At 52.7% G+C, this 14029-nt stretch overlaps 5 protein-coding genes across 5 annotated transcripts; 3 read left to right on the top strand and 2 right to left on the bottom strand.

Moving 5' to 3' along the window:
• Positions 1-370: 370 nt before the first annotated feature.
• On the top strand, positions 371-3390 carry RHO25_004149 (uncharacterized protein; the record flags this gene model as incomplete). The annotated part of the gene is made up of 3 exons (XM_023595070.2): positions 371-393; positions 446-628; positions 687-3390. The coding sequence occupies 3 exons, from the start codon at positions 371-373 to the stop codon at positions 3388-3390; spliced, it is 2910 nt and encodes a 969-aa protein (XP_023457690.1).
• Positions 3391-3773: 383 nt separating this feature from the next.
• On the bottom strand, positions 3774-4921 carry RHO25_004148 (uncharacterized protein; the record flags this gene model as incomplete). Its single annotated transcript, XM_023595069.2, has 2 exons — positions 3774-4589; positions 4676-4921. The coding sequence occupies 2 exons, from the start codon at positions 4919-4921 to the stop codon at positions 3774-3776; spliced, it is 1062 nt and encodes a 353-aa protein (XP_023457661.1).
• A 1409-nt stretch (positions 4922-6330) lies between these two features.
• Positions 6331-6923, top strand: RHO25_004147 (uncharacterized protein; the record flags this gene model as incomplete). Its single annotated transcript, XM_023595068.2, has 2 exons — positions 6331-6405; positions 6459-6923. 2 exons carry the CDS (start codon positions 6331-6333, stop codon positions 6921-6923), a joined length of 540 nt encoding a protein of 179 aa, XP_023457662.1.
• A 117-nt stretch (positions 6924-7040) lies between these two features.
• On the bottom strand, positions 7041-7944 carry RHO25_004146 (uncharacterized protein; the record flags this gene model as incomplete). The annotated part of the gene is made up of 2 exons (XM_023595067.2): positions 7041-7300; positions 7353-7944. 2 exons carry the CDS (start codon positions 7942-7944, stop codon positions 7041-7043), a joined length of 852 nt encoding a protein of 283 aa, XP_023457663.1.
• Positions 7945-8907: 963 nt separating this feature from the next.
• Positions 8908-13577, top strand: RHO25_004145 (uncharacterized protein; the record flags this gene model as incomplete). The annotated part of the gene is made up of 8 exons (XM_023595066.2): positions 8908-9775; positions 9827-9936; positions 9986-10714; positions 10770-10889; positions 10948-11625; positions 11683-11980; positions 12030-12146; positions 12199-13577. The coding sequence occupies 8 exons, from the start codon at positions 8908-8910 to the stop codon at positions 13575-13577; spliced, it is 4299 nt and encodes a 1432-aa protein (XP_023457665.1).
• Between the last annotated feature and the right edge of the window lie 452 nt (positions 13578-14029).

Here is a 14029-nt window from a genome sequence, read left to right as displayed (position 1 = left end):
GCGCACGCGCGCCGCACCGCTCTTTGTTTTCTTTGTGTAACCGTCTCGCATGACCTCAGCCACCGACACGTTGCTCACCGCGTGCTCACCACTCGCCAACTTCGCTGCCCATGCCGCGTATCAGCATTCCAACTTGCTACGACACATGTGGCAAGGATGACGTCTGCATATGAGCTCTGCAAGCTCTCCCATCTGAGATGAGGCGCTTGCCCCGCGCAGCCTGGTGAAGAGGTAGGCCGTGCTTTGTTGATCAATAGGATATATATCTGTTTGCGTAACTCAAGCATTCATTTTGATATCAAAAGTGCGAAGCCACGACTCGTGCAACGAACAGAAAAAAACTTACACATTGACCTGGCACACAGCAAGCATGGATAAGCTCAAGAAAGTCTTGTAAGCTAGATCTACAGCAGGCATTTTTGCGGAATTTTATTGACTTTTCCAGCTCGCCGGGTTCGAGCAAGGATGATGAGATCCTCTACGGCAGTGAAGAGACGAGGCTCCAGAATGCACCAGAGAATGAAGCGAAAAAGGATACATCCACACTCTATCCTGTTGAGGGACAGCAAACAGAGCAGGGCGAGAAGGGAGGAGTGCTACGTCAAATATTGAATCCAGGCGGCAAGAAGTGAGCGAACAGACAGACGTGCAGAGGAGCGCAGCGCCATATATCTAACCGGCCTCAGGTACGACGAGCAGGCCATGGGCACCACCGCCACGACCGAGCAGCCCGGCTCAAGCAAATTGCAGACAGATACTCAGCAGAGAGAGTCACCAGCATACACAACGACTACAACCACTGGACAAGGCGCATCAACCGGGGACAGCTACACTGGCGCATCCAACACTCAGTCCAACCTCACACCTGCTGATCCAAAAACTGCCCAAGAAGCGGCTGTTGCAGGAGGTGACCTGTCAGCTGGTGGCGCAGCAGCGACCGCATACAGCAGACGGGATAACGAGACAACCGGTGTCAGCCAGACTGACGGCCTCGCTGACAATCGCACCGGGACACAGGCTGCTCAAGATCAATCCGGAGCTCATGGGCCAGGCCGAGATGCTGGCGAGGCGAACTTTGCTAACAGAGAGCATGATAATGATCCAGACAAGGGAAAGACCATACTTGCCGCTACCGGGACTACTTCGCAGAGCAGACCTCTGGGAGAGAGTGATTCAAGCGGTCTAGGAGGCCAGACCAGCTCACTTGGGGACAACACTTCCAAAGGCGTCGCAGCTCAGGACTTCGAATCTACAAGTGGTGGTTACGGAACCGGGTCAACGAGAACTGGCGGCATTACTGATTCTGCTGACACCACCTTCACCGGTGGCCAGTCAACTACCGAGTCTTCCAACCTTGGACGCAACGCAGGCATCGCAGGAGGTCTGGCAGCTGCAGGGGCTGGCGGCGCGGCATATGCTGCTTCTCGTGATAACAACAACAGCAATACCTTTTCAAGCACTGACAATTCGCAATCGCTAGGCGACCGCTCTCACCCACTTACATCGGGAGCAGGGCACGGCCACATTAACCCAGTCGCAGCCCCAGAGGCAAGCTTGAGGGAGACGACGAGTCAATCTGCACCACGAGACTCGCAGCTGAGCAGCAGCCACGCTGGTGTTCTGGGATCATCTGAGCCGGCCACCGGTGTTGCAGCTGGTGGCATCCGCAACGATGAGGGCGTTACTCAGCTGAACAAGGCTCCGGCTGACGTACAGGGTGCCACATTCCTCGATCGCTCATTTTATGTTGGAAAGTCTGGCGATACTGTGGACCATGGCCCGAACGTGGCTGGACAGTTCCTCGGTGCCGAGACCACTTCTACTGGCGCTTCCCTTCCAGCAACAGCAGCTGCAGGTGCTGGCGTTGGCGCGATCGGAGCTGGTAGCGCACTTGGCGGGCATAGCAGCTCTACAACAGGCACTGCTGCAAGCCCGGGCATTCAGACTACCACAAACACCACAGAGCGCGTGAGCGCTTCCGCTCGACACGGTTCCATCTCAGGCACCAACCACAACCCAGACTCGTCGACGACTCACACATCTGGTCGTGATGCTGCGATCGCTGGTGGCGCGGGCGCCGCAGGAGTAGCTGGTGCAGGCGCAGCATATGCCGCCACACGCGACAGCGATCCAACAACCCACGCTGCATACGGTGCGGATGATCCCAACAAACACAACAAACTCCACAAGCCCTCGCCCGAAGACAAGAAGCTCGAGAAGGAGCATGCCAAGGAAGAGAAGCATCATCAGAAGGAAGTTGAGAAGCAACAACGTGAGCTTGAGAAGGAACAAGAGAAGAAACAGCGTGAACTTGAGAAGCAGCATGAAAAAGACGAGAAGGAACGCAGACATGCTGCCGAGAAGGCGGAGAAGAAGCATGAGAAGGAGCTCGAGAAAGAGGAGAAGGACAAGAAGCCGGGTCTGATCAGCAGAATCCTGCACAGAAACAAAGATGACAAGGACGATGAGACCAAGGAAGCCACGGCGTTGAAGGAGAACAAGGACAATGGTCCGCTGGATCATCCGCTCATCACTCCCGCCGGAACGACGGCCGTTGTGGGAGGTGCTGGCGCAGCCGGTGCTTATGCGGGTCGCGATTCTGCTCCTGGTCAAACCAGAGAAGCTACGGGGCTGAAGGAGAACAAGGACAACGGACCACTGGACCACCCACTAATTACGGCCGCTGGAACGACGACTGCTGCTGGAGGCGCCGGCGCAGCGGGTGCCTACGCGACACGTGACACTGCTCCCGGCGAAAGTGGAAACCTCACTGGTCAGAGACAACATGATGTTGAGCCAGCGTTGAGCGGCAATAACAACACCATCGGAGGTCCAGGTGCCGTTTCTACAACGACTAGCCAACCTACGACAACACTCCCTCGTGACGACACTACAGCCACATCCTCACCAAGCGGAGCCCAATACGCCGCTGCCTCTGGAGGTGCCTTGGGAGCTGCCGCAGGCGCCGGAGCCCTAGCTTCTGCCTCTGGCACAGGCAACACAACATCCGATCGCGACGCCGGTCTCACCGGCCAAAGACAACACGACGTTGAGCCTCTCCTCAGCGGTAACAACAATGCCATCGGTAGTACCACAACAACAACCACAACGACAACCACCTCGTCTTCACAACCGCAGGCCGATCCCAAGCAGTATTCGTCCAGATTCTCCGAGGACACTGGAGCGGGAGGAGCGTCTGCTGCGGCTGCGGCGCCTGTTCTTGTTGTCGGCGGGTCCACTACTACGGGTGATTATTCGCGTGTAGGAGCTAGCGGTGACTCTGCTACTGGCACGACCTCTTCTCATAAGCCTGGCGAGGGCTTGACGGGAAGGAGACAGGATGATGTGGATCCGTATATCAGTGGCGGAGGCTTTAGCACGTCGAAGTAGGGGAGAAAAGCGGGAAAGAGCGAAGCATGAAAGCGGATATGACTGAGAGCCCTAAGGACTGTTCGTTGAGATGTAGTTGCAGTGTGGAGTGGGCGATCACATTTATCAGAATGAACAGTGCGCAAAAATTTACGAGAACATGAATATGATGAAACATTATATACCCAAATAGCAAGTATACGATTGATAAGCGGAAACAAGAAACATCGATGGATTGAGCCTTCTCTGACCAGCATTGTGCTGTGTGTTTCATTATTTATACATTCCATCGCATACCACTACGATATCTACAAACCCCCAATCCATCAAACATACACCTCCTCCCCTTTCCTTCCGTCCCCCATCTCCCGTCCCCCATCTCCCGTTCCCCATCTCCCCTCCACCTATAACACAGCCCCACCGCCACCATCTACTTCTTCCCCTTTCCACCACCCCTCCACAACCCCCCAATACCTCTCAAAATCCTCCCTCGGCAACCCCACATGCGGCGCCTTCTCAAAAACTTCCTCTCTCACATTCTCAAACCCTTTCACATCTCTCGCTTCCTTCGCATGATCTCTCACATCCTGCCAAGAAACCACTTCATCAGATTTCGAGTACATGTACAATCTCGGGATGCTTGCATCCCAAATCTCCTCCTTTGGGACTGTGAGGCCGTTTTCGTTTCTCTCTATTTCCTCGTTCTTCATCGAGACAGCGTCACTCGGATTCGTCGACTCGGATTTGGTGTTGTTTGTGAGAAAAGGTGAATTCAATCTCCTCCTCAACTTATCAACCATATTCTCCTTGCCCAATACCCAACATTTCCAGAATCCGTAGGAGACGAAGCAGCGGATGAGGAATTTTCCTAGAAGGCGGAGGAGGAAGGGTTTGGAAGCGGGGAGAGCGGCGGAGGCTACGGCAAGGACGGCTTGGGAGGTGTTGGGGCGGGAGGGGGTGCATTCGAGGATTAGGCGGGAGAAGATGGAGCCGGGTTGGTGGGAGGAATTGTGGGTCGAAGGGGAAAGGGAAGGGGAGGATGAGAGGGAGGAATTGAGTTGGATGCTGAGGTGGTTGGCGATTGTGGCGCCGCCGTTGGAGAAGATGTGGAGGAAAATTTTGGGGGAAGGAGGAGGGCGAGAGGTTGTAGATGTTGATTTTGAGGAGGTTTGGAGAAGGTGGTCTTGGATGATAGAGACCGCGATTGCCAGGCGGGGTTTCTGTTTTTGTAAGGTCAGTCGGTAATTCCATCAGGACGAGAAACGGATATCTGTCTCTCAAGTATCTATAGTGAGGAGGGGCATACCATAAACTTATCAGTCCCAGAAACATCTTTCCAGGTAGACTGGATGAGAAGGATCGTCGACGAAGGATAGAGCTTCTTGTATTGGTCGGTGTATTTCTGGATGTGTCTCGGGAAAGCGGCCATCCAGCTGCAGATAACGAATAGGGGAGGCGGGGTTTCGTCGCTCGATGCGTTGGTCTCAGGCCGTTGGATGGAAATTGTTTCTGTAAGGACTTCAAAGCCATCGGGTGCTTTGCCGGCTGCCATGGTGGTGGATTTTGATCGATGACAGAATTCGGGCCCGGTTGCAGAGACTCGACTCGACTCGACTCGGTGCTGGAATCTGTCGAAGCTCGATTGCTCTTGCGATGATTTGGAGTTGATTTTCCTTGGACAGCGAGTGGTTTGTAGAGGTGCGGAGCGAAGTGCTGTTGTACTCAAAAGTCGCACAGAGCCAGGTCCAATTGGAACAATAGAACAATAGTGACCAAGGTTGTGGACAATATGTTGCCTCTCTCACTTTAGTAATTTTGCATGTGAAGTTGGGAGGCTGCTGCTTGGTTCGGCGCCGAAAAGTCGCCGAATGGTATGCCAATTCACTCGGAAGAAACTCAATAGACGAAGGTGTGAACGCATAGAATGTGACAAGCTCGCATTCATGTGATACAGATGATTGCCAGAAGATTAGCGGACGATGTGACACTTTGGAGACGTGCAAAGTGCAGCCTCGGCATTTCGTGACAAGCAGGAACGAGAACGATGCCGATCCTTGATCCTTGTTGTCGATCACGGCTAGATCCGTAGCAGACGATGTTTTGCGGAAGTTATGTATGGCCTACCTCCTATGATCCTACCTTACCACTGCAGCTCTCATTCGGGATAACAACACTCCGTTCCGAACAACTTGCCAACTCATCTTCACTTTTGGCCGCTATAGCGCCCAGATGTCCACAAAGCGCGGGTCGGTCTCATAGGATCCTGCCTTTGCTCATCATTCGAGAAGAGGTGACATACGTCCACAACTTCCAAGACATCTCCATCAAAGCATCAGAGGAATACGATAAATCCGAAGAAAGCTATTTGTTCTCTGTTGACGACCAACGGCCATCTATTGAGTACTGTATGACGCACCACTTTTCCTCCGCTTCCGCGCTTACAGATCACTTTTCTCACCCTTCTATCTCCCTTCAATCTGCGACGACCGTTTTCAGCATTGTATGGAGACGGGCTGATCTCACGTTAGCATCTTTCCAACACCACTCGCCAGCTCTTATACGGCTGTGTATTCTTGTACTGTCGCTGTTGTGCAAGCCCATGAGTTGTGGAGTCTCATGTGAGCGTCTATTCTCAGAATCATCGCATGATTTTGCGAATCGCTACACATGCAATTCCAGTAACCATGTTGATCTTTTCAGGCAAGTCTTATCTATGTCGCACAAACGTGCTCCAATACTCATCGTGGCTGAGTGTGGAGGTGACGTGAGTAGTGGGTCTCAGGACACAGGTTGCAGGCACACGCACCTTGGCGCTCACTAGGACCTTGATCCTTTGCCACTAGTAGTGGCGCTAGTGGTTTCCCTCAGCATTCCTTCGACACAGCTTCGTCAATTCGATCTTCCGCTGCTTACTTCTGTTTACGAAAGCACAGCGCTTCAGCACAAAAGCAATTCATCAAGATGTCTATCGACGACCAAATGATTGATTTCGGACGAATGACTCCAATATGTTGTGCTGCCAACATACCATCTGATGTATGCATCACCATACTGTGGCGTGTACTTCCATGAATTCATACCACATACAGGTCAAAGACCGTTTCATCGAAGCCAATCAAAACTACAAGAACCAGATGATCTGCTATATGGCTTTCATCGACGATCTCACGGCGACATATTCTGATGAATCCGAGATCGGGGACGACCTTGGCACGAGTCAAGCACCTTTCAAAGACAAGACAGCCCAAGAATGCCTTGAGCTGCTGCGCAAACTGCGTATAGAGAACGAGTCCGATATTCGCTGTTCCCTTTTCATCGTCATGGATGAGAGGACACTTCAGGACGATACGGTGTTGCTGGTGCAAGCACCGTTCCTGGGGGAGGAGGGTGAGATCAAGACTGTGCGTGCAGAATTTCAGGTTGCGTACAGCCAGTTGATGTGCTATGAGATGGCTTATGAGAGCGATAATATCGAGGCAGACCAAGCCGCGGCGCAAGCAACAGAGGATGGAGTCCTCAGAGAGGCTGCGCTCAAAGAACGTAGGCAAGGGTGAGATCCTAGAGTGGAGCATTATTTCCATCACTCGCACGCCATTCGTATGCTCGAAGCCTCCACAGGCTATGTATCTGTCTCATCGCTAGAGGCCGAAATTCACTAGTGACAAGACCTTTCACAAGGTCATATTTCCGGGTCTGAACGGCTCGCTCTTCTCATCTCCAAAGAGCTCCCGCACGACTGTTGCAGTGCCATTGGCCCCCATCATCCATACTTCGCCAATCCATGCCCGTTCTGGGTCGCCATCTGCCTCTGGAGCCACGATGACATGGTCTCCATTGTCCAGCACGAGCTCTCGACGTCTCTCTGGAGCAATTGCCAACTCTAGAGGCGGATCTGCTCTCTGATACAGAGGTAGGCGGGACTCCTCTCCATCTGTCGAAAGTTTAGCATACGATGATACTGATGCTCGGAAATGGGCATTTACCTCTTGGTACCAACGAGTAGGCTCCATTGTACTGCCAATAGTGGCCATCGTTCACAGCATTGGCCCCATTAATGCACGCGTCGGAGTAGATACCAACAAACTGGAAGCCAATCGTGATCCTACAGCCTCTTATCTGTCCACACCCTCCATCTGCAACTCTAGCTCGAAGTATGCCATTGTTGTAGTCCTGCATACCCTCATATACATTTTCATCAATACCAGTGCATCTGATAAATGTTGGACCATTAGGAGCCGGTCCATTGCCAAACTCATCAGTCGAAGCATACGGGTACTCGTCAGGACTTGTACACGTAGTCTCGGTGCCGTCAGTGTTTGAGCAGACCGGTGGCGCCGTGATCCTTCCATTGCAGCAAGGATTAGGCTCTGTGCCAGCAATGCGGCGTCGTCCAGCAGTTTGCGCCTGTGTCAAGCCACTCCAAGTGACGGTTCTCGGGGCACCTCCTCGAAAAACAGCATAGCACTTGTTGTTGCAAACTTGTGGATAGAGACCACAGCTCAGCATGAAGTTGACCTGGGGAGGGTTTTGGGCAACAACAGCAGCGGCTAACGCAATGAGTCGTAGAATGATCATCTTGACAACGATTGTGGAAAAACGACCAGAAAATTGAAGATACGGATGCAGCTGAGACCATGATCGCGAGGTTCTCTGTATCTTTTCACGACATCATGCTACGCCGGCAGTCGAAGGATTCTTGGCTCCAATTCTCATGCTCAGACGAGTCTGGCTATCTCATGCTTGTAGCAAATTATGACCCTGTGGCGACGCACCAGGGCGGAAGCCATTCGTGCCGTGGTTGCATTTGACGGCCACATTGATCTTGGAGGCTTGCAAGCGATGAGGTGAGCGAGGATTGCTCAGGGTGGGGATTATTGCCATGGTGGAATGTCTGCTCATTTCAGCCAAACAAGGACAGCTGAGCATGTTGTGCAACAACTCATTGCGCGGATGTTCCTGGATCGGGTATGAGCATTCGAATGCCCAGTCCGTGAATTGATCCTTCGAGAAAGAGATTTATATTGAGCAAGGCTTGGCGTACCTCGGGTGCGAAGCGGGAAGCTGCTTTGTGCATAGGACGGTGACGCTAGGCCTCATACAGCTGCCAGTAAACTCAAAATCGACGCCAGTAGCACTAACATCATGCCCAGGCTTGGAGCTCCACCACTACACAACATCGCCTCCTGTTCATTTGTACATTTTGACGCAATGAAATATCAATGTCCCATGACAGCGAGCATGACCGGTGAGGGCAGTGTTACATCGAGTATGCGAGCAGGATCTCAGAGATTGACCCTTCATGCCGGACCGTCTTGGCCATGATGCCGTGGACAAAAGTCTTCGAGGCGAATTGGGCCGATGATCGACCATATGCTATGGACGGAATTCCATAGCCACCCAGGCCGAGCAATGACGAAAGGAAAAGGAAGCGCGAGGAGTCACTCTGTTCAGCGGTATTTTGTCTACGGACTGATTTTGCATGCCGCAATCTTTCACACTCGCCACCAATAACGACTGGTTGTCTGCATTGCAATCACAATGCTCATTCACCAGAGCTGGCTGGCAGCCTGCACAATCACATTTCTGAAAGTCGCGAACGGACAACAATTCGATTCTTCGACATCGCCATGCCCGGCTCGCTGCGATATCGAGAGTCCAACCTCTTGGACATACTACTACGATCTCGCCGAGCTCGATAGCTGCGATGGTACCACCATCTTTCAATTGAATGTCAAAAATGCGGTCAACGATCCCAACACACATGTGTACTTCCGTGCATGTACTGTTACGGGTGACATTATCGGCGAGGACACGAACGTCGGCAGTCGCATCGTGAAGAGGCAGCAGCTCTCTTTCAACCAAACAGTTCCTGAGTCAAGTCTGGTCACCCTTAGTACTTCTGGAAGCCCTTCGGCCGATGCTGCAAGTGCACAGTCTGCATTGAGTGGACTGCAGACATATCTCCAGAATGGTGTTCGTGAGAACACAATCCTCTTCTCGAGAGCTGGCCAGACAATTGCAGGGTTATTTTCTGGATCGCAGGTCGAATCAGCCAGCGCGCATTCCGCTGTGTCACGTCTAGGCTCGTTCTTGAGTCAAGGTGCGCAGGCGCAGCAGACCATTGCACAGGCTTGCGGCTCTGGCAACGGCACTATCAGTCCACAGTTCTTTGGAGTAGTCGTAGACACCACCGGAGACGTGGCCGCAGTGCAAGAAGCACTGAGAAGTTGGAAGGACGCTGAATGTGTTACCAGTGGTACTTCTATCACTTGGGAACGTGTCACGGTCAATATTATGCCCGGAAGCGACGTCTCAGTGGTGCCTAGTACAGACAGTGAGCCTGCAGATACCAGACTCGATGCGAGATCATCGCTTCAGCGTAGAGATACGTGCCGATACACACAGGGTATGTCTTTGCAAGTGCTTTGAGTAATGGACTGAGAACTGACCTTCGCAGTGCAAGCCGGAGATGGGTGCTTCTCGGTCGCTCAACGATGTGGAATCCCGCAGTCAGAAATGGAACGTTATAACAGAAACGGTCTTTGCACCAGTCTCAAACCTGACGAGGTACTCACTGCCACTTCTCGAGATATATCCATGCTAACAGATGCCAAAGTACGTTTGCTGCTCCAGCGGTGATCTTCCTGACTTCTCGCCACAACCGGGCGCCGATGGCCAGTGTGTTGCATACACTGTAGAAGCTGGAGACACATGTTTCGATATTGCTGAAGCCCACCAGATGACCGTCGACGACATACTTGCCCGGAACACTCAAACTTGGGGATGGATGGGCTGCGAGAATATCCTTCTGGGGGCCAAGATATGCCTCAGCACTGGAACGCCGCCATTTCCAGCGGAAGTTTCCAACGCTGTCTGTGGACCTCAAGCTCCTCTGGATGATATAAGCACACGTCCTACAGATCCCGATGACTGGATCGACTTTAATCCATGTCCCCTCAATGCGTGCTGCAACATCTGGGGCCAGTGTGGCATCACCAGCGAGTTTTGCACAGTCAGTCCGAGTGAGACTGGCAATCCTGGCACCGCTGCACCTGGAAGTAATGGCTGTGTATCCAATTGTGGCACCGACATCATCACCGGCCCAGGACCTACGAACTTTGAGCACGTGGGCTACTACGAATCGTACCACATTGATCGTCCATGCAACTTTATGTCCATTTCTGACATTCCTGATAAATACACCATCGTTCACTGGGCATTTGGAGACATCACTGACGACTTCCGTGCCTCGATCTCACCCTATGAGAATGACTGGAACGATTTCAAAGCAGCGACTGGCTTCAAACGTATAGTATCTTTCGGCGGCTGGGCGTTCTCTACTGAGGTCAGTCACTCGTTACACCGCACTGCATAGTGATTATCACGGCTAATTCTCCCAGCGTTCGAGCTACTACATCTTCCGACAAGGAGTTTTGCCAGCGAACAGACAGACTTTCGCGAACAATATGGCCGATTTCGTCCAGCGAGAAGGCTTGGATGGAGTCGATTTTGACTGGGAGGTGAGGAAGACTCTGCCCACTCAAACTTGCTGTATCTGGTAACTAACATACGCGACAGTACCCTGGGGCTCCCGATGGTCAAGGCTCGGGCATTCCTGTTGACGCACCAGAAAGAGGACTCGACTACCTTGAGTTTCTCAAGCTTGTTCGTGCAGCTCTGCCGTCGCAATACACAATCGGCATCGCCGCACCTGCATCATTCTGGTACCTCAAAGCATTTCCCATCGCAGAGATCTCACAGGTGGTTGACTACATTGTCTACATGACCTACGATCTTCATGGGCAATGGGACTATGGTAACAAGTGGACTTCACCAGGATGTCCTAACGGCAATTGCCTTCGTTCACACATCAACCAGACAGAGACTGAAACGGCGCTTTCCATGGTTACGAAAGCGGGAGTCCCTGCAAACAAACTCTTGCTTGGTCAAGCTCTCTACGGGCGCAGCTTTAAAATGAGCTCTGCCGGCTGCTACACTGGAGAGTGCACTTTCAGTGGGCCGTCCAGCGGTGCAGCGCCTGGCCGTTGCACTGGAGTAGGCGGTTACCTTTCCAACCTGGAGATCCGCGAAATCATAGAAGGGGGCCAGCACAGCGTTCAGGAATACTATACCGAGGAAGCTGGTAACATACTGGTCTACGATGAGACTGAATGGGTGTCGTGGGCCACGGAATCTACCTATGACTCTCGGACGGACTGGGCTCGCGGTCTCGGCCTTGGAGGGATCTCTGACTGGGTAAGCTGCACCTGACTTGTGATGTGTGGGTCGTGATGCTAATGCCTTCATTGCCAGGCCATCGACCTTGACATTACTGGCACTCGCAGTGGAAATGGTAGCAATGGCGGTGGCGGCGGTGAGAATGGCGAGGTGGTTCTCATTGATCCCTCCATCTATTCCGATCCCAACCCAGTCGCTTTCTGTCAACCCCCATGCACCTTCGTATTTCCGCCCTGGCAGTTGCCCTACACTACGACCATCTCTCCGCCTCCCATCACATCGACAGTGGTGAACGCATGGAACGATGTGGTAACACGTCGGAATCCTGATGGTGCGACAATGACAGAAACGCTTTCATTCACGACTACAACTGGTGAGCAGTACGTCGCCGGTAATTTATTGCTGTGCTAATGTATAGTCAGTCACCGTGATCACCGTCCCTGCAGTTACGACTACTGCCATCAATGTCTGGAATTGGGTATGGACAAACACAGATCAGTCGATAGCGACATTGACGAGCAGTCTAAAATTCCCGCCATGTAAGAGAATCCAACCATATCTATCGATTTGAATGAATTCTGACACTACCAGTAACCTTGACTCAATCGAGCACGGTGTACAGGATCTCGGAGAATGATGAAGAAACCACTATCGAAGGTGCCACATACACATTTCTGCTGGGACCTTTCCCATCTGTCGGTGCCACAGTTTCGGATCCTTCTGTCACATCTTCAACAACAGTTTTGCCACCGGGCCAGTCGCCAACCATCACTACCCCAGGACAAACGACAACCATCCCAACAGGTCAGCCAACACAACCTCCGGATCAGACAACGCAGCCTCCACCCCCTACAAGCTGTGGAGACTGCCCGCCCACAGTCACTGTCTCAACCGGCACGCCTGGGCCAATTTGCGAGGATGGTTGCGGAGAGCCATGCGAATTCGGATGCTCGAGGCCTGAGCCTTGTTCCCCTCTCGGGTTGGGCTGCAACTGCATTGGAATCGGCTGCGATAACGGTCCTTGCTTGGGCCTAGGATGCGTAGACTTTCCCGGCGGCAATCCTCCTCCGGGCGGCTTTCCACCTCCCCCAGGCCCCCCTCCCCCAACACCACCTCCAGGCGAGTCACCTACTCGAACCACTTCATCAGCTAGCAGTAGCTCCTCATCCGCCGAATCTTGTCCTCTGTTCATAGAAGAGGGGTACACGGCGCCTCTTGACGAGAATGGAGAACCAACCGAGCCAAATGTCGATGTTCCAATTCCTGGTGGTGGAAATGGAGGCGGAGGAACAACTTCAAGACCAGTGACTACGCCGCGACCGAGCACCACCGCTTCGTACATATCCTGCAGAACACAGAACCAGCAACCTGGCCAGGGTATCACCCGAGCTTACTGCGTGTGTGATGGTTCGACATTTCCTCAGTCCACGGCTACGGATCCTCCAAACAGCTGCGCTTATACATCATTGCCAGGTCCATCAGCTACAATAAGTATCACTCGTTTGCCCACAGGACCAACCATAACGAGGCCCACGACGACAGATCCACCGGCTCCCACCTCAGTTCCGAATGACTATACCTTCGTCATCCTTGCACGCGAGATCGTTGTGGGAAGCATCGGTGGCGCGACCATTAATTGGAGCTGGGTCGGCATCACGGTGCCAATCGGAGAGGAAGTGAGCTCAAACTTCTGCAACCAGAACGACTTCCCTCAGGCTGTGCGCAAGGGCGTCGGCCGGTCCTCGCCGCCAAAATTTCCCGACTCTCTTGGTCCATTCGACCTCGAAGGCCGTGATGATTGCACTTATGAAGGCGATCCGGATGGGCCACCGGGCTTCATCACTTGTGACGGTGGGTATGAGGCTACTTGCCTAGAATTCACGGGAGTAGACGTGCTGGACTGTGCTCCAGCATCCGGAAATCCAGCGCGAGACAACTACTACTTTGCACTGCGCTGCTTTTACAGATGAGGAGTCAAGTTGCGATCGCTACATAGGACAAAATCATCAATAGGGTCGGTCACACGACTGGAACACCCTTCCGAACATCACCATTTTGAGTACAACTCTGTCGAGCGCCCACGGCTCATTGAAGCTCCGTAAATGCAGCGGACAGGCCAGGATTTGCGCAAGCGCTCAATAGACCGTACATAGTGAGAAGATCGGCAGTTGAGGTCATGCACCCGTCACGATACTTTCCTTCTTCCGTGCAATGTGAAAGATCGGATTTCGGAAGACCGACAACTGCCAAGAGAGTGGAGCATAGCACTATCGCTCCTGGAGCCTCACTCAAGTACGAAAAGAAGGATCGCTTCTTCGTCCTTGGCGAAGGATCTTCCAACACATTTGACTTCCCAATCAGGAAGATCCACATTATCACTATATGCAGGCAGGCCCAGTGCCTATATTGCTCGCCAAGGAAA

This window comes from Cercospora beticola, chromosome 3 (assembly GCF_033473495.1).
Source record: "Cercospora beticola chromosome 3, complete sequence".
NCBI lineage: Eukaryota > Fungi > Ascomycota > Dothideomycetes > Mycosphaerellales > Mycosphaerellaceae > Cercospora > Cercospora beticola.
The sequence above is the reverse complement of the archived record's forward strand: the minus strand, read 5'-3'. Positions and strand labels throughout refer to the sequence as shown.